Raw genomic sequence first — 23,526 nt, forward strand, 5'->3', positions numbered from 1 at the left:
ACACTCCCCCTTGAAGCAGGACACCCTGTGTCCAGGAGCCCCAGCAAGATACAGGGCTCGGGGTGCAAATGTCCGCTGTCATGGCAACGGGACCCGCTCTCTGCATGCCGCACCTCTTGAGTGTGAAAAGGGAGATGGCGTCCAATCGGCGCTACGTCGTCAAACGGGGGGAGCCGTGAAACCTGTTTACACCCCTGTGGCACCACAGAACAGTTATTAACTCTGTTATTAATATTTGTTTATTTATTTGTTTGGCTGACTCCTTTTGCCAGGCCAGCTTACAGTGAGAGGTTTGTTCACTGAACTGTTTACAGTGATTTACCCATTTTTACATCTTGGTTATTTTATACTGCATCGGTAAGATGTAAAGGCGGTCCTCAACTTATGACATATGTGACTTACGACGTGTCCGACTTAAGACGGTCGTCCCGTAACATCGGCTGTGAGCGCGGCCGCAAGGCACCCTGTTTCTCATTGACTCATTCAGAATTTCATTTACAAAAACGTTGCTTTATTTGTAGAACGTTTTGTTTGTGATTCCGTTAAAGCATAATTTTTTATGATGAATAATAAGTGAAAACGTGACTATTCCAGCTGCGGAGAAACAGAACAGATTTCGAAATGAAAGTGAAAATAATAGTGCAGCATAAAAATATAAGAATACTGCACTGTATTTCTTATTATTATTGTTGTTATCTTTTAACATGAATAATTAGTGAAAAATATCAAGTTTTATTGTACTGTATCATTCATGCACGTTAGTTGTTTGTACATCGTCTTGGCTCATATACTACATCATCGGGGGGTTTTCGACTACCGACAACGTCGATTTACAACAAAGTCATTGGAACAGAATCCCGTCGTTTGTCAAGAGCCCCCTGTAAGTACCTCGATCAAGTGGACTAGAGGGGGGATTGGGGTTTGAGCCCGGGTTCAATTCAAGGCATCAGCTCTAGCAACCACACCACCTGATTCCTTTCGGAGAGCTCCAAAAATAAGTTTATCAATTATCCATCACCAAATGAACAAATTACCACATTTATGTGATTCGTAACATTATGGCATTTTTACAGATGCTGGTAAATGAACTACTTCTGTAGCAAAAATACACTGGAGACAGTCATTGGTGTGGTACCCATCACATTTATTTCCTCAAATATAACATTTATACTATTCCGTTTGCACTAGAGGCTACATATAGAAAACATCCAGAGATGTGTAGAAATATACATGAAAGGTATAACATCACCGCTCTTCAGCCACAGTGAATTAGATCTCAACAGAAGGCGAATGAGCCATGAAGAGGGCTGAAATTCATCCATCATCAATTCATCCATCATCATTCGTCATCAGCATTCAACTCACTCTGCAGTTTGCTGGCTGCTTCGCACCCGTCCCATTGCAGCCCATTTCATCACAGAAATCACTAATAATACTCTACCAACAAACTGAAAGGCAGCATGAGATCAATATGAAGCCTGCAAACTTTCTTTTCTTATAACATGCAACCAAAATCAACGATACCCCCTCAAAAATCACTTTTGAAGAAATATTCCTGAAGACAAATATAATTTATCATAATACTGGATTAAGGAGCAATACTGCCATGAAACAGGTGGCAATGGGATGCAGGTGGCGGTTTGGCAAAACTGCAGCGGGAGGGCTGTCACTTCCCGGCGGATGAGGAAGAAAGTGCAGGACCAAGAGGAGAGAAATCTAAAAGCCCAACTGTAAACACTTGTTTGTTGATTTTCTTTTAAAAAAATGTTTCTAAAGAACCACAAAAATAGAGCCATCTAAATATTTCTCTCATTGCCATCCATTATATAACCATTTGCTTATGAAAATGATAGAAATCTCTCACGTTAGCTCAAACTTTGTTAGCATTGTTAATGCAGGAGTAAGAAAGTATTAATTCTTTTTAGACTTTTTTTCTGCATAGCTTTGAACTCTTTCCAAATGAAGAAGAGAATTCCTGAAATCAAAAAAGTAATATTATGTTCTCTGGGTTGAGATGCTCTTGCGACGAATGTCATATCACTTGACAGGTCTTCATCACAGTAACAGCGGACAAAGGGCCCAACGGGGGGGCGAGAGGACCCAGCGGGTTATTTAATACACAGTTTAAAAGGGTAAAACCAAAGAAAGCATCAATGTCCAATTTTAAAGTATAATTTCAAAAGGGATCATCTATAGATCCAATGAGCTCTTGGGGATATAAAACAGCAGCCAAACACGGGATTATTACTGTTGCAGTGATTTGAATATGAGGCGCTGTATCTTTAAATCAATTTTAATTGCTACACAGCGATGCATCCGGCCCATGAGGCCTGTAGATGTGTGAGTTTACCACAGTAACCCTTTCGAAGTTACCCTTCCACAAAGAACTGTGCGTGTAGCGTGGCCAGCGGTGCGCTCACGACCCAAGATGTTGACGCGCACGCGGTACACGGTTACCCAAGAACCCCAGTGCTCGATCCATCACAACAGTACTGCACAAGAACACAGGAAAAAACCCACACAAAAGTACAACGAACCCAGTTTTCCCAAAAGAGCGTGAAAAAACCAGGCTTAAAAAAATGATATTCATTCCACATTTCACCTTTTTGTGTGTACTTTTCAAATTTTAATTGAAGGATTCATCCTTCCTATGTATATATTGTATTATATACTGTGTGTGTGTATATATATATATATATATATATAAAACAAATAAACCAGCCCGCTGGTTTTAGAAAACAAAGGAAAAAAACAAGTCATCACTCTGAGAAGTGTAACATCGGGAAAGCCCCACCCCCCTCCCCAAATAAAGGTGTTAGTGGTTCACAGGTTAAAGGAATCGCTGTTAACATGTAATAACACGTTTGTAACACGTCTGACGCATGAGTTCGGTGTGTGTTAGAGAACCAAGCCGAGTACAGAAATAAATGAAGTGACATCTTCCGGAAAGTGCACAGTCTCAGTATTGTTCGCTTTTTCCACGGGTCTCGATGGCGTGCGGGCAGAGGAGAGTCAGAGATACTGCAGATGTGTGTGTAAGAATTAAATTCTCACATTATTTTATTCTGCAGTTCCCATGAGCCTTTTGTGTTTATATCCGAAGGAACATTTACATCCGAGGTCCAACGCTTGCTAGGGGAATAATATACCGATGTACCACGGTATTTAATTGCAACTATTGTATTTCAGGGGATGCTGCGTCAAAATGTGTTTGGTGGGGTTCCCACGCAAAAGGGGTTCGAAATCAAAGCCCAAAGGTTTCCAGGTCTGGCTCCAATGTGGTGGAATGAGTTCCCTCTGTCCCTCAGAACTGCTGAATCCCTCAACATTCAAGAAAGGTGTCAAAACTCATCTTTTTCACACTCATTTCTCCCCAGTCTCCTATGTGCTCTGTAAATGTGTGCTGTTATCTGTTCAATGATTTTCAAAACCCTCTATATGCAGCTCCTCGTGTACTTGTTTACACCGTGGTACATCTCAAACTGACTGCACTCTCAAGAATCCGGTGTCTACATCTAGATCCCTCCATCTGACACTGTCACACGACCGTGACGACAAAAAACACGGCATCAGAGTACCAAAGATGCCATCATTAGAACGTTGTATAATGATGTCGAATTAAACGTGGGGGGGGGGGGGGTGCTTCTTCGAAAGTTCGAAAGTAAAGCTTAGCTTGAGAAACAGGGTTCTCGAACCTGCAACACACACCTGCTATAAAGAGGGATAGTCAACACATGAAAGGAAATCGCAATGATGCATCTCAAGTGCAGATTCCCAGAAGCAACTCGAACCCCTTTCTCACACGCAGGGGTCAGATGTGTAGAAATATACATGAAAGGTATAACATCACCCAAAAGATGAAAGGAACGCTAGGTGTGTGTTTATTTCATGTTCCTGCCAAGGCCGCCAGACCAGCCGGGGCACTGAGGGACACGACAAATGGGACAGAGAGGGACATGGGGACACAGATGGACTCACTGCCCACCGCGAGCCTGGAGGACACAGTGTGGACCTTCCAGAAGGATCTGAGATGAGCGAGCAGGACGTCCATGAACGACCCCCCACAGTGAGACTAAATAGGAGCAGCGGTCACTTTCAGCCCCGGAAATATCGAACTGGCCGAAAAAAAGGCCAGAAAAGCTTATTCTCCTCCCGCGAGGAGGTGGGACCTGGGAAGGACCGACTACACAGTCCACACACACACACACACACACACACACACACACGGAGGGCGCGCACACACACGGAGTGACAGTATGAGGGCTTTTAAAGCTTCTCACATGGACACGGACTCGCTCTTTGCTTCGTGGTGTGACACATTTCCCTGATGGACAACAGAGGGGACGCTCTGCTAAACCACAGACTGAACGCACCCGGTCCCCATGAACTTGGAAGGTCGGTCCCTTTACCACATTTACCACATCCAAGTACCGTAACCCATCACCAAGGTGCCTCCGCTGACATGTGGAATGTATGATGGTCTCATGTACTATCTTCTGCAGTGTTTTTTTTACACGAGTTTATCTGCCATGGCGGTTTATCGGTTCTGAGACACCAAACGGTTGGACCGTTGAACACGGGAAGAACCACAAGGTCAAAAGGATGAGAAATAGGGCAAGAAGCGAAATGGAAATGATATTCGTAATGCCAGAGGACAACACTAGGGATGTGTCGGAGCCTTCTGCACTGGTCTCTAGAATACACACACACACACACACACACACACACACATACACATACACACACACACACACACACACACACACACACACAGAGCAGGAAAGTGTCAATCCACAGGAAGCTGTCGGGTCGGTCCACGTCAGTGGTGTTCCTCCCAACATGCTGGACTGAGAAGGAAACGTGGCTCCGCTTCCCTTCCAGCACCACACGCCACCCCAGGCCAGCGGGGTCTAATGGCTCTCGATGACCACAGGTTCGAAGACGCCGGCGGTCACCCTGTGAGGGACGGAGAGAGACAGAGAGCACTTTCAGCACAGCTTCATCCTACCATCAGAATGAAGGAGAAACTTCCAGTGAAGGAACAGAAAATTACTGAACATCCTTCCGTCCATCATCAATCGCTCTTGTGCAGTGAAGGGTCCTGGTGGTCTGGAGTCTATCCCAGCACTCTGGACAGGACACCAGCCCATCACAGGGCAATCACACGCACTCATTCGCTGTTCAGAGTCAGCATTTCGCCTGAAGCACATGTCTTTGGACTGTGGGAGGAAACCAGAGCACCTGGAGGAACCCCCACACAAACACCCCAAGAACATGCAAGATTCACTCTGAGTCTGACTGGAACCCGCAGCCCAGCTGCTGTGAGGCATCGGCACCACCTGGTAAACTACTGTGAAGGACACACACCACGGTCACTCGCACCGGGACAGTGAATGAGGCCCGTCCACTGTTTTTTCCTTCAGCCACTAGGGGGCACTGATAAACCTGCTTCTCTCCTGTTTTTCTCTCTCTTTCTTGCACGCACACACGCACAGAGTCCTCTGAAACCTTACCTGTTCCCTAGATGAATCCCACTCAGAGCTGTGGTTCCATCTCTGCTGACAAAGAGTCTCAAGTTGCTGTCTGTGGAGGGGAGGTGACAGACGCCACGGTCAGGGGCCACACCACGGTCAGGGGCAGTACAGCCGGACTCCGGCAGACAGACCGTAAGAAGCCCCTCACCTTCATTGTTGCTGACGTCAGCAAAGTTCTGGCTCTGGACGATCTTCTCCACGATGTCTCCGGCGTCAATTCGCGTGTCGTCCACCCAGGTGGGGTGACTTTCCATCGAGTCCTTCTTCCTCCTGGCAGCCACGGGGGACGGGGTGGGAGGGACAGAAAAAGGGTCAAAACGGAACCCCAACATTTCACCTGCTAGAGACCGGGACACCAAACTAGTAGGAAACAGTGTCACGCGGTGCCCAGCGCGAGGGAGGGCAGTCCGAGACACGGGTTCAACTGTTTCGGAGGGCAGCCCGGGCACCGAAGTGCTGTTCGCCTCTCTCCAGCAGGTGGCGATAAAACGGAAACGCTTCCACTGCCCCATAAACTCAGCGCGGAGCAGGAATGACCCTCGATGCGGATGAGGGGGCGGGGGCGCTTGCCTGGGAGCCCGTCCGGGCAGGAGCACGGGGCGCGGGGGCCGGGGGGGTCTCTCGGTGCGGCCGGACTCCCTCTCGGCCTCCGGGGGCCCTTCCACGGTCATGCTGAGGCCCCCCGAGGCGCTGCTGCTGGTGGAGGTGTTGCGGCGGTGGGTCAGGTCCGACATGCTGGAGGAGCGGGAGTGCTCTGTGCTGTAACCTGGGCAGGGGGCCGCGGGTCGTAGTTAAGGCACCGAGCGGGGGAGGCGATATACACAACACCCAGCCTGACATCATTCCCAGCACTCCCAGGTGCCTTTCAGCTCTACCAGTAATTCCGTACGAATTTACAGGTCGATATGGGGCCACCCAATGACGGCGAGTCATGGTGTGTACGGTTTGTGTGTGTGTGTGTGTGTGTGTGTGTGTGTGTGTGTGTGTGTGTGTGTGAGTGAGAGAGACACTGAGTGCGGATGGACAGGGTGTGGGAAGGGTGAGACGCAAGGAGAGAGAGACAAGCAGAGAGAGCAGCCTGGACACAAGGAGCGCTGGCAGACGGGGAGGCGGAGCGAGAGAGGACACGCCTACCTGATATTTTGCTCTGCTGGCTGGCGTAGCTGGAGTTGCGCGAGTGTCCCGTGTGGAAGACCTCGTCCGGGCTGGAGAGGTTCTGGTCCGGCTCCTCCGGCAGTCCTGGTCCAGAGCGCATACGGTCGGTCATTCTCCATGGCAGAGGTCATGTCCTCGTGGTCAGTGAGAGGCGTGCAGCCACATGCCACCTGACAGTTCCCCTCTGTCAGGCCCCACTTACCCGAGCTCAACACAGAGGGCCTGGATCTGAGGACCCGTCCCGTGGTGGAAAAGCCTCCAGCGGGTGTTGCCGCGGCCCCGGTGCCCTCGCCCTTGCAGTCCGGCTGCAGGGAGTGGTCCTGTCCCGGGATCGAGATGGACTTCGCCGTGCTGAGCGGCCTGCCAGGGGACACATGGACGGAAGGAGACACCAGTGATCATGTGACCTGCCCACAATGCCAGGGCCCAGCAGCCAGATCCAAAGACATTGCTGGATCCAGGCAGCAGGGGGCGCAGTGGTTAGAGCTGCTGCCCAGCACTCAAGGGACCTGGGTTTGAACCCCCCTTCATGCTGCCCAGACTCTTGATCCAGGTACGATACTTACTCTGAATTGATACAGTAAAAATTACCCTGCTGTATAAATGTGTAAATCGCTGTAAAGCACTTTGGAGAAAAATATCAGCTAAACTAACAAGAATAAACATATTGTGGTGAGCAATTTACCACCAATAAAAATGTGTCTGACCAGGAAACCTGAACTAAAGCCTCAACGTTAAAGGTGGGATGTGAACAAACACGGTAAAAAGGCTCACGTTTTAAAGCAGGGGTCTCCAGACATGAGGGTCATTCCAATTGTTACCTGTGTGGAAGGGAAACAGGTGAAACATCAGACCGGTCCAGAACTGGAACAAGGTGATGCAGTTGGAACAGCGGTGGCGCGATGCTCAGAGCCGCAGACAGGAGGCGCCCTCACCTTGAGGATGGAGTTGTCCTGCCGGGTGTTCTTGGTGTCGTAGCCCTCCAGCAGACAGCAGCGGACGGTGGAGCCCGAGCCGGCGAACTCCGCCATGTTGAGGTCAGCAAAGCCCAGCTGTAGAGAGCGAGCGAGTGAGGAGGTTACCGTGGCAACGCTACAGCCTACAGTGCATCTGCAATGGACACCTTGCCGTTTCAGCTCTGAGGCTGAGCACTGAGATATAGTGCCCAAGTCCATCGCGACCCTCTCCTTCTCCAGTCATACGGCATCGCAGAATCTCAGAAATCGTGAAAGCTGCACGAGGAGCTTTCCGGAAGTCAGAGGTTCGAAACGGCAAAGCGCCACGTGCGCAACCCCACGAAAGCCACAGGCCAGTTTACTTGTGCCCCGGCTCTCCACTAACTCCTCCGCTAACCCCGCTCAGAGCTGCGACTGCACTGTACCGCATTCTTTACCGTATCTCACACACCGAATAAGCGGTTCAACCCAGTTCGAGCGGAACCGTCTTCCGAGATGCCACTCCTGCAATAAAACACGGCCGGACGTCCACCAAGCTTTGAGTCCCCTGTCCACCGAACCCATATTGGGACGATTTGAACGTTAATAAAACATTGACGAAGCCGCTTATATCATTACTTCTATTATTATTTTCGATATACTGTCACACGTTATTAAAACCACCTCCTCTCTTATTCCTGATCTTCCCTGTTTATTCTGCTCGACGTCACACAACTTCCAGGACAGAAAAGTATCTCCTAGATGAGTAGAAATATTGTTTGTTCATTTTTCTGACACTGTGAGGTTTGTACACTCAGCTACTTACAGTGATTTACCCATTTATACCGCAGGGTGGTTTATACTGTTTCAGTTCTGGGTCAGTGCCTTGATCAAGGGTACTACTGCAGGAGGTGGGATTCAAACCCAGGTCCGCTTTTTGCAAGACAACAGCTGTAACCACTGCGCCCCCTGCTGTCTATGAAGTTTCACCTGCAGACCTGGAGGTCAAAGCCAGGAGGTCAATCAATAAACCAGCCGATTGACCTTATTGTCTTAACTGGGCCAAAATAACTCTCCTAATTTACATTTAGACATATTGAAATGAAAAAATTCTGCGGTAAAAGTTACTCTGGTATACAAACAGAGCTGTGATGTTCCGTCCTCCTGGAGGAGGGGTTGGTTCGAAACACAGCCGTGCATCTGTGTGCGCAGGGGGGCGAGCTCTGCTGACACGGTGCGTCGGCCGCCACGTCCGGACCTGGCGCCGGACCCCCTCTCTTCACGGTCCGGCGGATCGCGCTGACCGGGCAGAAAAACAAGGACCCGGGCAGCGGGGACACACGGCTCAGCTGCGGCGGCTTCCTGTCGGACTCGCCGGCCGGAGTCGGAAGTCTTCCGGAATAGTCCCTTTCGAACGGCCCGGGGGCACATGCAGTTGAGCAGCAGTCCCAACCGAGCATGGTCAGTTACACGACAAATACCCCAGGGGATATAATGTACGAAGGAGTGGTGCCACTTAGCGAAGTATATATACTCTATATGGCACTTAGAGGGGTGTATTTATTCTAAAAACCGCGGTATTTTTGGAGAGGAGCAGACTTCACCCAAACAGCAGCGGTCCCGTCCCTTAGCCGGACACCCAGCGTCAGACAGTAATGAGAGGGTACGAAACCCAGAAAGGCCTCGCACGGGGAGAAACTCGAAAACACCCGGGGGACGGGGAGAGGGCGCCGTCGCCGTGGCGACGAAGCCGAGCTGTGGGAGAGGTTCCGCCAGCCGCGCTGCAGCGAGCGACCGCTCTCGCGCCGGGTTAATGAGCAGTTGCCGAACAGGTCAGACGCCAGAGGTGCCCAAGGGAGCGTGACATCACCAAAAACATTCCTCATCGTGCAGCAGCACCCCCCCACTGAGCCGACCGATGCTAATGACTCCTCCATATGTTTACTTGGAATGCAGAGGCGCCTCCTCAACGATGAGGCCGAGTAAGAGAGCCGGGCCCCCCGAGGTTCACATCGGAATGTGGGGGGGGGGGGGGGGGGGGGGTCGCTCTACCGCTCCATCAGCTTCAGCGCAGGACCTCCAATATTCCACGAGCAACTCGACATCCCAGAATTCCACGTCCTGTCCCTGGTGCTACCGGCAGCCCCCAGCAGTCTGACCCATGAAGACAAACACCTTGCAGGTGATGTGCTTGGATGGTGAATCTGTTGGGCAGCAGGTAGCATAGCTGTTAGCCATGACCTTTCAAAGGACCAAGGTTCAGATCACACCTCCTGCTGTAGTTCCCTCGATAAAGGTACCGTAAAAAAATCACTCGGCTGCCAAAAAGGGTAAATCAGTGTATCTCCACTCGGAGGCTCGGGTCAGAATTTCACCGCAGCCGCGAAGGAACACGCACACAGCTCAGAGCTCCTTCCGTCTGTCGGGGATTCACATGTCTTTACACCTGCACTACTACGGTGTTATGTCACCTGAGAAACACTGATTTTCATTAAATAACCATTTCGGGACACAAGGGCTTCGCACATTTTGACGCAGTGCTGTAAAGCACCGGATTTTACAGGGAACTCGAGACGGGCAACTGCGAATGTGTGTGTTTATGACATACAGGAAGTGTCGATCTACAGGGAAAGGGAGGTGTGTTTCTCGGACGAAGCTTGTGTGTGACAATTCAGAAAAAAGATTAACTCCCACCTCCGAAATACAGGCTTCCTTCTCCTTAAGCAGCAATGTGTGTAAACACAGTGACTCGAGGAAAAGGATGGACGGAAGAGGGATATTTTTAACCGTGGAGGAAGTCCACTCTCACCGGGATAAGAAGGAGAGCTCCCCGTTTCCCAGCAGCACCATTGTTGTGAGGTGGGGGTGGGGTGGGGGTGCCTACCTGGCCGCAGCATCCGCGGTGCGAGAACAACATCCATCACTGGCAAAATGTTTGTGTGATGAGTCTAGGGAGGGTGGGACAGGATGGGTTGTGGTGGGGGGGGGTGATCAGAGGTGGGGAGCGGCGGGGGGGCAGTGCTTACCTTTGAAAACGTCTTTCCTCCTTTGAGTTCCTGCAGAGAAAACAGGAAGCGGACAGATGAGCCTGCGGGGCAGCATGAGCTGCATAAAGGGGACCGGTCACCTCTGGTTACCATGGCGACGGAGGCAGCGCCAAATGAGAGGGTTAGATAACGCGTGTCTGGATTAAACACGCCGATCCTGCGGGGAGCATAGCCGGGAAGGAGCCGGATGCCGGCACCCCTATCGCCCCCCCCCCCCCCGGGGAATCATGAGTTCACCGCCGACGTTGAGTCCCGGAAGCAAGAAACCTTGCGTGACGAATGTGTTCCGTTCTGTCTGTCTGACCTTTGTGTACTTTTTACTGTCATTCCAGAAAAACATCAGCTGCAGGTATCAAATATTGATCTGGCCTTTAAGGAAGTGTGGCAATGCATTTGAAATATCCAGCAAGAGATTCGTGATCATCTACGCTCAGAATATGTCACATTATTAATAGAAAATAGTAATAAGCTGTACATATTATACATATAATAGTAACCTCTACTAACGATCAACTAAAATTTATTAAAAAAGATGTCCTTCCCAAAACAGATATAACCGTTTCATTCGTCCCCATCAGCCGGTGCTCCTCGAGGGTGTGATTTGGAGGGGGCGGGGGGTGGGCTCACCTTGCGGACGGACACCCTGCAGATGCAGGGGTCCAGGACCCCCGTGGCGGGGCTGGCGCTCATCTTACAGGTGAAGGAGAACCTGTTCTCCCAGCGAACGCAGTTCTCCTGGACCTCCTTCCTGCAGGGGGAGAGAGGAGCTCAGCAAAGGCCGCAGAGATGCCACCAACAGGGATCCCGCGACTCGGGAGGGATGGCAAGACCATTTCTCACAGGTGATGTCGTACATTGGATTGTTCATTCACCCCCCCTTAACACAATACAATGGCAGAGGGTTGGGCAGCCACTGGTACTCGACCCCCAAATGTCCAATTTGGTCCAGCTTCTTTGACGCGGGAGTTTTTTTTTTCATCTCCTCAGTTGCTAGATTTCTTATTTCATATCAGTGCATCAGTAAAGTCGTTTTTTTGTCTTTGCCTCTTTTTATTGTTACTTAGATGACATCATTATTGAGAGTTTTGGGTCCCTCTGCTGAGAAGAGTACATTGCATTCACATTTATTTATTTAGCTGACACTACCTACCTACCTACGATAATTTACCCATTTGTACAGCTGGGTAATTTTGACTGGAGCATTTCAGGGTAAGTACTTTGGTTCAAGGGAACTACAGCGGGAGGTGGGATTCAAATCTGGAACCTCAGAGTACAAAGGCAGCACATCTAACCACCACGCCACCTGCTGGCCCCGAGTGCTTTATAAGAATAAACTGAACTGGAACTGGACTGAAATGAACCGAGTTGAACTGATCCTCTTCCTCCGTTTCGGACACACAGCACACGGCTCATTTGCCGCAGCCCACAGTAAACGACGTTCACCTTAACAACACGAAACGAAGGCGTTGGAGTGAGAAGGAGCTTTTCCAAGACACCCATATGGATCCATAGAGAGCGTGACCCGGAGCACCACACACACACACACACACACTCATCTGCCGCCCTCTTCCAAAGGATGAATGAAAACACAAATGTACATTCACATTTATTCACTTAGCAGATGCTTTTCTCCAAAGCAACTTTCAATGAACTCTGTGTAGTGTTATCAGCCCACACACCTTATTCACCGCGGTGACTTACACTGCTAGATACACTACTGACACTGGGTCACTCATCCACATTAGTGGAACACACTCCCTCTGTCACTTACACACTATGGGGAACCCAAACAGCATGTCTTTAGACTGTGAGAGGAAACCAGAGCACCCGGAGGAAACCCACGCAGACACGGGGAGAACATGCAAACTCCACACAGACTGAGCAGGGATCAAACCCACGTCCTCTCGCACCACCCAGCGCTGTGAGACAGCAGCGCTACTCACTGTGCCACCCTACAGTAACATTACTATGTCAAGCTCTCCTGTAAAATATGAGCAATTACAGCTTTCTTTGGTGCGAGGAGTATGAAACAGGGTGGAGTGTGAAACTCCACGATTTCTCGCACCTCCCCTGAGCTGTTTCCAGTGCCTGTTTTTTCCTTCTGTGACATTCCGTTTTCGACGCTCGGTCTCATCGGTCAGTCGCCTCGGGACGTCGTTGACACTGAGGGCTTCCGGAAAGTTGTGTGTTGCGCCTGGGAGGAAAGCGGCTCCGAACAATGAAAGTGGCGGATGTACTGACGCAGAAGCCGACGTGTTGGCCGAGGGCTACGGCGCCGCCCACGCTCGGGTTCGACAGGACGGGATGCGGCTAGCGCTGAGCCCACAAACACGCCACCCACTTGACATATTCTCCCCTCCGGAGGTGTAAACAACCAGTAAAGAATACGGCCGATGAATGGTGCGTTCGCTAGAAACAGTGCAGTGCACTATGGGTAAGAGGCTAAACTCTGAGTCAAATTCATTCATATTCATTCATATTCATACTGGCAGCAGCAGACCATCACGAGAGGGTGATGGACAGGAAGTGGGGTCGGGAGTGGAGTCACACAAGTCAGTTTGTCCAGGTGAGAGGATGTCCAGAGGGGACGAGCTCCCTACCTGCCGCTATGCCATTGCCAGCGAAAACCGTTCAACCACGCCTGGTGGATAGGGAACAGGTGGTATGTGTGGAAGTTCGAGATACCGATCACACGCCCCCCAAAAAACTCCCGTGAAACCCCTGGTTCCCGGAACAGCTGCAGTGGTGGAGATGCAGGACTTGTGAGCCGGGAGGGGCGCTGTCGTTGCACCCTTGGGAAAGGAGCCTGTCCTGGACTGCAAGGGTTAAAAGCGCAGTTGTAGCGACGGGCTGAACGTTACGTAACATGCTTTCAACAAAATTGTCTGCTAAGCAGCTGAAATATTGAAAGAATTGTAGCAGCGGTGCAATATTCAGAGAGCGCGTTTCGCATCCCCGATCGGAGGGCAGAGCCGGGTTGCCATGGAGAAGAGGACCGTAACCGAGGTGCGGAGGAGGAGGAAGAGGAGGAGGCCCCGCAGGCCAACCCCACCACGGGAACGGGGAACAGGTACCTTATGTAACCAATGCCGATCCAGGGTCAAGGCAGGATCGTGTCTACATTCTACATGCCAGCACCTGGGAGAAGAACCTTCAACCCAATTTCAACCCTGGTCCTGCGGCGGTACACGGAAACAGGGCACTAATGGAGGCGCCACAAACCGTCGGTGGAAAATTATCACGTATTACATATAAGGGGGGCAGTCAACTGTAATCCTTGCATATTTACACCCCTATCCACATGTACCTGATGGGGTCATGTGAAGGAAGGTGCAAAACCACGGTGGAGAGAAGAGTGGGGTTGGGACAACGCAGATGACGCCAGCAAGGTGTCGTTTTGTTGCTTTACAATGTGTAACGGTGAACCTCTTTGGCATCAAACCCTAGCGATGGGTTAAGGAAACACGGCGCTAGAGGAGTTGCAAGTTTGTTCGCACGACTTTACGCAAAGTTCTGGAAGAGAAGGTGGGGGGGTGATGGCTGACCCCAACACCACCTCTCACTCCCAGGCAGAATCAGCCCAGTATCTCTGGGGATGGACCTGGATAAGAACAGAAGAACATTGAAGAAGGTGTAGACACTGGCTGAAGGTGAATGAGTGGAGATGGAGCTGCAGCCCTCATGGTTGATGGGCTGTTGAGTGAAACCAGAGCAGTTTGGTTCAATAGACTATGGATGGTGGAGCTGATGGAACTAGAGCTGCAGATGCCTGGTCCATGAGTTGGATCCTTCACCAGAAACCAGCAACTTCAGATACTCTTGACCAGCCGTGAAAACAACAACTGGACACTTCTAACCAGATTAGAGATGATGTACATATGACCCTTGAAAGGCAGGTCTTGTTGGTCATCAAACCAGCTGATGTCCCTTCTGTTAAGCATCAGACTATGTTATACTCCTCATGTCTTCATCACGTCTCCATCTGACCTCACAAGCTCAGACTTGACAAGTCCCTCCAAGCGACGGCGAGAGCCAAGCTCGGGTTCGAAGAGGGAAGTCGCCGTGGCTACGCTCCTCACGGCCAACGCTCCCGGCACCCTCTCGGAAAGCTCACTCCTCGTCCGCATTCCGGGCCCCACGCGGCTTTGTCTCACCGCCGTGGCAACGGCAACTCCCAAGTACCCACAACAAAAACTCGCTCAATGAGATTGAGAAGCGCAACGGGCTCAACCTGAAGCCGTGAAACCCAATCGGGGGGCAGCGCGGAGGGCAGGAAGTCCCACTTTTCGGGAACTCACCTGCGACAGCAATTCCTCGGCCTGCCGCAGCGCTGGAACTTTCCGGGTGGGACGACATGGGACGCGACGGGTTCACGTGGTCTCCCAGGAGGAGCGACGCAGTGTCGCATAGAAACGGTCGCACATTTTCCCCACTTGCTCCAACACAAGGGATTTTTGACCCTCAGCTACTTACAATGATTTACCCTAGTATATAGTCATTTTTACTGTCAATTCAGGTTAAGTACCTTAAGATCAAGGACATCCTGGTTCCTTTGACTGCAGGGCTCTAACCGCTGCACCTCCCACTTCCCTTTTAGTGGTCAGTCAAGGTAAGGATCGCCATGACCGCTTCCTACACATCCATCCATCGGTTACCTTGCTCCCTGCTCCCTTCCTCCCGCTCTCGCTCCCTCTCCCGCCGCGTCATCGCTCGGCCACCAAAGGGTGCGAAACCCAACAGCGGGTCCCTGAATGGGCCGATTGTTCGCAGGGATTTGGGAAGATTCTTTTGTGCACAAAGGGGGTAAACTTGATAGGGAGGGATAAACATGCAGGGGACTTGATCGGGAGCCATTCTGCGGTCGCGCAGCCAAGGGGTAGGGCGGGGTGGGGGAGGGGAGCGGATCATGACGGCTGAAGGGGGAAACCACAGACTTCGCAACACGCTCTCGTTCCCGCTTTGTCTGCGTCCAACAAAAGCCACAACAGAGGCGCTCAGCGCCCGTCAAGTTTTCCCAGGCCGACCGCAGAAAGGGACGTCTCTCGTCGGTACCGCCCTCCCCCCCCGTGTACTTAACATACCCCCCGGCACAAGACAGGAACCCAGCTGCTGCTCAAATGCCCACAGTTACCACAATTTCCATGTTAGGCTCCCACACACCTTGTGCCCCCCCCCACCCCGTAACCTTGTGCAACAGATACTTCCACTCAAAGCAGCTCACAAGTTCTTCTTCTTCTTCTTATTATTATTATTATCATCATTCATTTAGCACATACTTTCCTTTAAGGTGGCTTATGATGCTTAGATGTTCCCCTATCTGGCTGCCCACATTGGATGCTGCAACAAGTGTGTGGCTGTGACTTAACACTTCCGGACAAGTGTTTGTCTTTACATTCGTCGCTGGTCAGCCTGTTGCTAGTTCACATCCATCAAGCAGCTCTCCAGAGAAGTGACATTCAAATATCAAATACATAGATAATCATAGCAGATGTAACTTATTTATGTAGCTGTCAGGAGATCAGGAGAGAAGCTGCTCTCAAAGAGATGGGTTTGGGACCCTTGAATGTTGAAAAGGATTCAGCAGCTCTGAGGAACACAGGGAGTTCATTCTGAGATTTAGGGACTGATTAGTAGAGCTGCGGTTAATGAGGTGGCTCTGGCATTTTTATTGAGCCCTCAACACACACACACACACACACACACACACACACACACACACACACACACACACACACAGATGGATGGTAGTCCCATTCAGAGCTTCCAGCACACCCACCGCAACAGATTCCCACATCGAGCTCACATGTGGAGGTGCACAGAGGGAAGACCAGCGCACAGGCAAGTGACAGAGAGACAGTACTACAGACGTTCATCATCCCCGCTCAAAACGATGATCCCGGCTGAGTCATCGCGGCAGGCGTGAGTGGCGACGTCGATAAACAACATCGTGTCGGACCTGCAGTTTCTCCCGTGTTTACAAAACCCGGACTGTCACTGGATTTCGCTAATGCGTTCTGCACACTCAGCGCCTTCACAAGGAAATCAATGCCTTTTGACAGTCTTTAACCAAAAGAAGCTTTCCTCAGTGTCGGGGGGGTGGGGGTTTGGGGGGGGTGCTTGCGCAGTCAGCGCTGGCGTAGGCCCGGCTGTCCTCACACACGCAGACTCGCTGACGTGGCTTCGCCCCGCGCAACACAGCTGCAAGGCCTCGCTGCCACAAACTCCGACTTTGCAACGGAGTCTCAGACGTGCACCCCTCCCACCCCACCCCCCCCAAACACACTTACACAGACTTTAGTGCAATCAAGGTGTCTGGGCCACTGGGAAGAGACAGGGCTGATTACAGGAGCTGAGCATTTTGCCAGTATCACTAATCCATTCCTGTCCCGCAGATTACCACGTTTCCTTTCGGATTACCGCACCGCTGCTCCGGGTTTTAAACCGTGGGAGACGCGCTTGTTGCCGTTCCTCACGCTTACACGCCACGCCGAAGTTATGAAACACTTAAAGCTGAAGATTTCGGCTGTTAGAACAGTCAGAATGGTTTTACCACGTAATTCGCTCAGGATTTTTCCTCTCTCGACGAAGTTGCCAGGGAGGGAGGAACGGCAAAGTACGGCAGCGAAAGTTCTGCTGGGGCCACGTGTGATGCGGACGAGTAACGCGTGATGTAAACACACGTGCTCTGTCACACAAAGGCTGGATGTTTCCCGCGGCCCTTTCCCCTTCGCGCTCTCGGGTTTCAGTGTGTTTGGGAAAGTTTTCGTATGTCAGTATTGTGTGCGCGCACGTGTGTGTGTGTGTGTGTGTGTGTGTGTGCGTGCAAGGTCTACATCACACCCTTTTCAGTATGACGCATGGCAGGACCAACAGTGGAAAATTATGGCTGCAAACAACTTTTGTCACATTTTGTTTTTAAATAAAGATCCTCACCTGATACATGACTAATCCAATCCAGTACTAACCATAACCCTAACCCAAACCGTATCCCTAACCATAACCCTAACACACACACACACACACACACACATCATCTGAATCGCTTGTCCCATACAGGGTCGCGGGGAACCGGAGCCTACCCAGTAACACAGGGCGTAAGGCCGGAGGGGGAGGGGACACACCCAGGACGGGACGCCAGTCCATCGCAAGGCACCCCAAGCGGGATTCGAACCCCAGACCCACCAGAGAGGAGGACTGTGGCCCAACCCACTGCGCCACCGCACCCCCCCCCCCCAACCGTAACCGTATCCCTAATCCTAAACCTAACCGTATCCCTAACTCTAAACCTAACCGTATCCCTAACCCTAATCGTATCCCTAACCATAACCCTAACCCAAACTGTATCCCTAACCTTAACCGTATCCCTAACCTTGTCGCTCACCCTAACTATATTCCTAACCATAACTTTAACAGTATCTCTATTCTTAATCCTAACCCTAACGCTGTACTTAACTCCAACTACAATCCACTTCAGGAACTCATGATTGTATGCTGTGAACATCTTTTGAAGGTGTCAAGCAGGGCCCCTTAGTGCCACCCAGTGCCCGCTGCTCTTTCCGATGATTGCCGAGTTCATCCCGCTGTAGTAAATTTTAATCCTAATCTTAATTTCAGTTGATCATCAGTATCACATCTCAGAATGCAAAGCGCAAGACAAGGTTCTTTCTTCCAGCATGTGACTGATGAGTGAGCTACAACTTTGTTTTACTATGTTGACCACTAATGGTGTTACTGGGCTGGACGTTCTGATGTGGGTTCGAATCCCAGTCAGTTTGTGTAAAGTTTGAATGTTTGTCTGGGTTTCCTCCAGATGTGCCGCTTTCCTCCCGCAATCCAGCACACCGAAAACAAGTGTTTAGGGTGAACAGGTGACTATAAATTGCCCTTATTGTGTGTGTGTGTGTGTGTGTGTGTGCGCATTGCTTTGCTGTAGAGATGGGTAAATTATTTTAGGGAGCTGAGAGTATCATATGAAATGTCACAAAGACACATAAAAATACTAGATAATAACCACTGTGCCAGTTCTCATTTTGGACAGAAGCGTCTAAATTAATAAACATAATTAATGAACGGAGTGATTGATAACCCAACCGGCCCAATAAACGAGGAGAGCACACAGATTCCGTGGATCAACAGGCTGGAGACACACTGGTGGGAGGGTTATGCAAGAGGCCACGAACCCCAGGGTCCCTAGCAGCCCACCCCACCCCCACCAAACAAAGGACCTGCACGACTTTGCCTGCCAGCTATGCGCGGTAACAGGATCCTTATCTCCCATCCTGCCACTCGTCAAACTGAGCCGCTGGCTGGACCCCCGGAGGAGCCCAACAGCAGGGCAGATAAACTCGCTGAGTGCAGCATCGAGAGGAAACGAGGGGGGGTCCCAGCTGAAAACGACCATGTCCGGCCTACCTCTGCCTGTGCGGCCCTCCCCTCCTTCCCCCCAAAATCTGCCATGAGCCCTTTTCTCCAGCGAAGTCGTCCTGCTGATGAGGTTCACACGCTTCGCCCAAATCATTTCGCCCCTGACATAACATGTCCATCAAGGGTGTCGGGGTGGTGAAGAGGGAACAACAGGAAACACCGTGGTCAGAGACACCCCCCCCCGCCGCCGCCGCACACACTCCAGGGTACAGTCAGCTGTATTGAGCGGAAGGTTCTGGGTCGGACCCCAGCTGTACGGCTACTGTCATCGTCTGATTCCGCACAGGAAACGGACTCAATCGGGGACCACATCAAACTGGCTGCTGCAAGGCCCCCGGGGGGCCACGGGTCAGGAAAAACACACATGGGTGGGTGGCAAAACACACATGCACACATCTGCCTTGCCAACCGACTGCTGCCGACAACTGTGGAAAAAATTTTAAAAATTTAAATTTAACTAAAACTAGAATTATTTACACATTTATACAGCTTTACGTAATTTTTCACAGTCATTTTTTTAACGGAGCAGTTTAGGATAAGTACTTTGATAAAAAGTATTACGGCGAGATTCGAACCAGAAACCCGTCCTTCACCAGTTCCCCACAGGAAGCAGTGCATAACAAGAAATGAAGTGCGGTAAACATAGTGCAGGATGGTGTTTTATAAGGAACACTAGATGTGATGAGTACAGATCATAATAATAATTGTCATGAGGGCATATTTGTCATATGTTCAGCTTGTGGCGGTTAGAGTTGCTGCCTTTGGACCCCAAAGTTACAGGTGTGAATCCCACCTCCAGCTGTAGTACTCTTGACCAAGGTACTTACCCTAAATTGCTCCAGTAAAATTACCCAGCTGTATAAATGAGTAATTAAGGGTAGGAAACCAAATGTTGAAAGTCACTTTAGAGAAAAGCAGCAGATAAATGTAACGTCCAGATTTTTCCAGCTCATTGGACACAATGAATCAGAGCGAGTAAGATTGACATTTGCATTTATATCCATTTATAGGGTTGAGCACAACAGCAGCTCCCCTCCTGAGATTCGAACCACGCAACCTTCTGGTTTCCGTTGCATTTCTTCAGCTGCAACACCGCATGCGGGACCATTGGAGGCCCAATCATACAACCGCGATTCTCTTCAGGTGCGGCAACGTCACGGGACCCAACGGACAAGGAAACGCATCTGTAATTTAAACACGGCCGTGTTCTAAAGAAAAGGACTCGTACATAGAACAGGATGGTTCCTCAGTCAGAGCACTTTTACTTCCTGCAGAAATGAAGAGGTCAGTGGTGTCCAGAGAACTCAGAGACAGCGGGTAGCGTTGGTGCCTCTTAGTAACTGGAGTTGGGGTTCAACTCGGTTTGTGTGGAGCTTGCACGCTCTCCCCGTGTTCATGTGAGTTTCTTCTAGGTGCTCTGGTTTCCTCCCACAGTGTAAAGACACGATGAACTGGTGATTCTAAAGTAAACACTGTACATCACTTCTTAGAAATTAATAAATGTGAGGTGTTTGGGAGAGTAGCACCACTAACAGTTAACACTGATCAGGAGCGTCCACACACACACACACACACACACACACACACACACACACACACACACACACACACACACACACACACAGAGTGGGGAATCCAGCACTGTCCTGCCTCCATTTATCTGCCTACAAAAAAACCTCTCAAGTGGTTCCTTAAAACCCCAGTGCTAAAATTAACTAACTTTCTGTGTGTCTGTGACTTGGCTGAGTGGGGGGACGTGCAGGACTGAAGGACAGAAGCAGAAAGACCCCCGGTGACACTAGCAGGGGACGACTCAGTCACTTTGCACTGTGGGCCATTAATGGAGGGGATGTGAGAGACCTGGATGCCCCTCACCCCCACTGGATGAGACCTCCCCCACTTCTCGAGGCTCTTAAGTGCCGTGTGGCCTGTTGCATAACTACCCCCCCAACTCCAAACCCGCCGGACGCCAAATTGGTTTCTGCAAAGCCCTTGTTCTGTGAGCACGATCAAGTTACGGGGGGAAATGTCAGGTGCGGAAGGGGGGAGCGCTGAGCTCCGCGGACGGCAGGCGAGGCCAGCAGCCAGGTGGACCGTTGCGTAACTCTCCCTCACACGGGGTGCAGGGGTCACCGCAGCAAAGGAGTGGAGGGGGTGGGGTAGAGCTGTGGGTAGGAATGTGTCCTGATCCTCTAGGGTGTGCTTCTCAAAGGCAGAATTCCAGAGCCCCCCCACAGTGGGGCACTGAGGAAGAGGGCGAGCGAGATGCAGCGCTCCTCACCTGGCCATTCAGAACGCATGCCAGGTCATCCTCCCATGTGTCTGTACTCTTCCAGACATTGGCAAAGACACAGGTGTGTGTGTGTGGGGGGGGGGGTTAAAATCTCCCTGGGGATGGAGGTCTGATCGATGCTTCCAATCTCAGCCCCGCAGTGCAGAGACCTCCGGCGGCGCAGGAGCATGCTCAGCACCCTGTAACTTTCCATGCGCACCTCTGGGGATGGAGAAGAAGTGTCGCCGTGATGCAGCCATTTGCTCCGGACGAGTAAATAAAGATTAAAACTGTTCGCGGTAAGTGAACCGTGTAATAACATTGCCACCAGTGCTGGAATTTTACTGGCTGCTGGTAGTACGACTTCAGGTCCGACTTGATCACCCCCATCTGCGCTCCTATTAATGACGGGTACCTGACGCATCTCACCTTGGCACCTCTGTAAAAATCTACTGATCTCGCCCCTCTTACACAGAGGTCAGTGGTGTCCAGAGAACTCAGAGATCAGCAGTGGTCAGTAATCAGACCTGTCTGGCTAAATTAAATACTAGAGGTGAGCTAGAGGTCAAAGGCTGCCAAGTAATAGTGCAAGAGGCCCACTGTGGGTCTGGATCAATATTTTGGCTGATTAAAACCCGTTGGTAAAAGAGGGTTTTCGCAGAGGGGCGAACGATACGTCTCTGATCGCAAACATAATCCAACGCAAAGAGCTTTAGGCAGTTTCACATGAGAGGCCCTGCAAACTGAACTCTGTTATAAATATAAACTTTCATGTGAGTTCATCGCTGAAATACTTGACAACTGTACTGCTTACATAACTGCTGAAGGTTTAATTAAGATCACATAAAATTTTAGGAAAAATATCTAACCTATGCTACCAGTTCATTTTTAAACTAAATTTTAAATACCTTAAATATACACTATAATTAGAGCTTTATCAGTGTAATTAGAAATGGCCATTAAGCACTTTTTCAGATATTTATATCAGACAAGGAAATAATTCAAAAGGGATGTTGGTGAATTGATTGAAGAATTATTTATATCAGATGTATGATAATAAAATTGAGAATTTAAATTTTCATGTGGATGTTGGCAGCCCTCCCAGGCCTCCTCCATGCTTTTTGATACTTTATTGCCGCATATTAATTATGATAAAATCCCATGATGTCTCCGTGTTCAAGCACATGACCGTGCTTCATCCGTGATCAAAGACTAGACCACAATGGTCACATTCCCCTGTGTGTGGTAAGTTCTCTTCAATGGCAAAAACACAGAACGGTCAGGGAGGGAGGGAGGGAGGGGACTGCTGCAGGACACAGGAGAGCCTTGTGACACCACCGATGATGACATCACCGACAGTGACATCACAGATGGCGCACGCACCAAAGCAGCTTCTTTCACCCGAAACAGGAAAACGGCAAAACACACAAGCTTCTACCGCACCGTCTAAATTCTCGCGGTCCTCATATAAATGGAGCGAAGACCAGGAAAGGTTTCCCTTCCTACAATTCATTGGTCTTTTCCCCAAAGTCTTGTGGAAAATACAGGAAGGTGACACATGTGGTACAACTTCCCCCTCCGGTGCTGTGTGTGTGCAAGCGTGAGTAGACGCCGGCGCTATGGAAACGATGCCAGTAGCGACCACCCTGGAACCAAATCCCGTGTGAGGTTCAAAGGAGGCCAAACTGGAAAGCGGCAGCCCTGGAGGTCGCCAACATAGGCAGGGCATCTTGTCACACTTCCCAGAGGAGCGAGAAAACACCAAAATGCCTGCGACGGCCTGATCCCAAGACAAATTTCAACACCTGACCTGCAAATACCTGATCTAACCTACATCATGGGCAAACTCCCACCCTTGTGAATCCATATTCAAGTCCCTGCTTCTGTGCTCCTCATTACCATTCTCTGAATCCGTGCCATCTTTTTCAGAACAGAAATAGAAATCTGGTGTTTTGTTGTATTGTTTTAGCGCAGCGCATTGAAGCAGGTTTCCATGGCGACCCTTAGAGATAAGGAAAATCAGCGAGTGAGCCGGGGTCACGACGAGGCCGGCGTCCTCTTGCGTACCGTACCGCGGGTCTGGTTCTGATCGGGTCAGACCAAACAGCAACTGCGTTCACAACACAAAAGATCGACTTTGTCCTCCCCTGTGGACAGTA

At 50.4% G+C, this 23,526-nt stretch overlaps 1 protein-coding gene across 1 annotated transcript in view; it reads right to left on the reverse strand.

The window, feature by feature from the left end:
• Positions 1-2,700: 2,700 nt before the first annotated feature.
• The window catches only part of eeig1a (estrogen-induced osteoclastogenesis regulator 1a), a 32,366-nt gene continuing 11,540 nt past the window's right edge, over positions 2,701-23,526 (reverse strand). Inside the window, exons 3-12 of the mRNA XM_029259737.1 lie at positions 11,299-11,419; positions 10,651-10,680; positions 7,625-7,741; positions 7,464-7,510; positions 6,892-7,049; positions 6,669-6,773; positions 6,105-6,300; positions 5,683-5,804; positions 5,514-5,583; positions 2,701-4,956 (exon numbers count right to left, since the gene is read on the reverse strand). Coding sequence (XP_029115570.1) covers positions 4,911-4,956; positions 5,514-5,583; positions 5,683-5,804; positions 6,105-6,300; positions 6,669-6,773; positions 6,892-7,049; positions 7,464-7,510; positions 7,625-7,741; positions 10,651-10,680; positions 11,299-11,419 — 1,012 coding nt within the window. The 3' untranslated portion in view covers positions 2,701-4,910. The remainder of the gene's footprint in view (positions 4,957-5,513; positions 5,584-5,682; positions 5,805-6,104; positions 6,301-6,668; positions 6,774-6,891; positions 7,050-7,463; positions 7,511-7,624; positions 7,742-10,650; positions 10,681-11,298; positions 11,420-23,526) is intronic.

This window comes from Scleropages formosus, chromosome 17, assembly GCF_900964775.1.
Source record: "Scleropages formosus chromosome 17, fSclFor1.1, whole genome shotgun sequence".
Classification (NCBI taxonomy): domain Eukaryota; kingdom Metazoa; phylum Chordata; class Actinopteri; order Osteoglossiformes; family Osteoglossidae; genus Scleropages; species Scleropages formosus.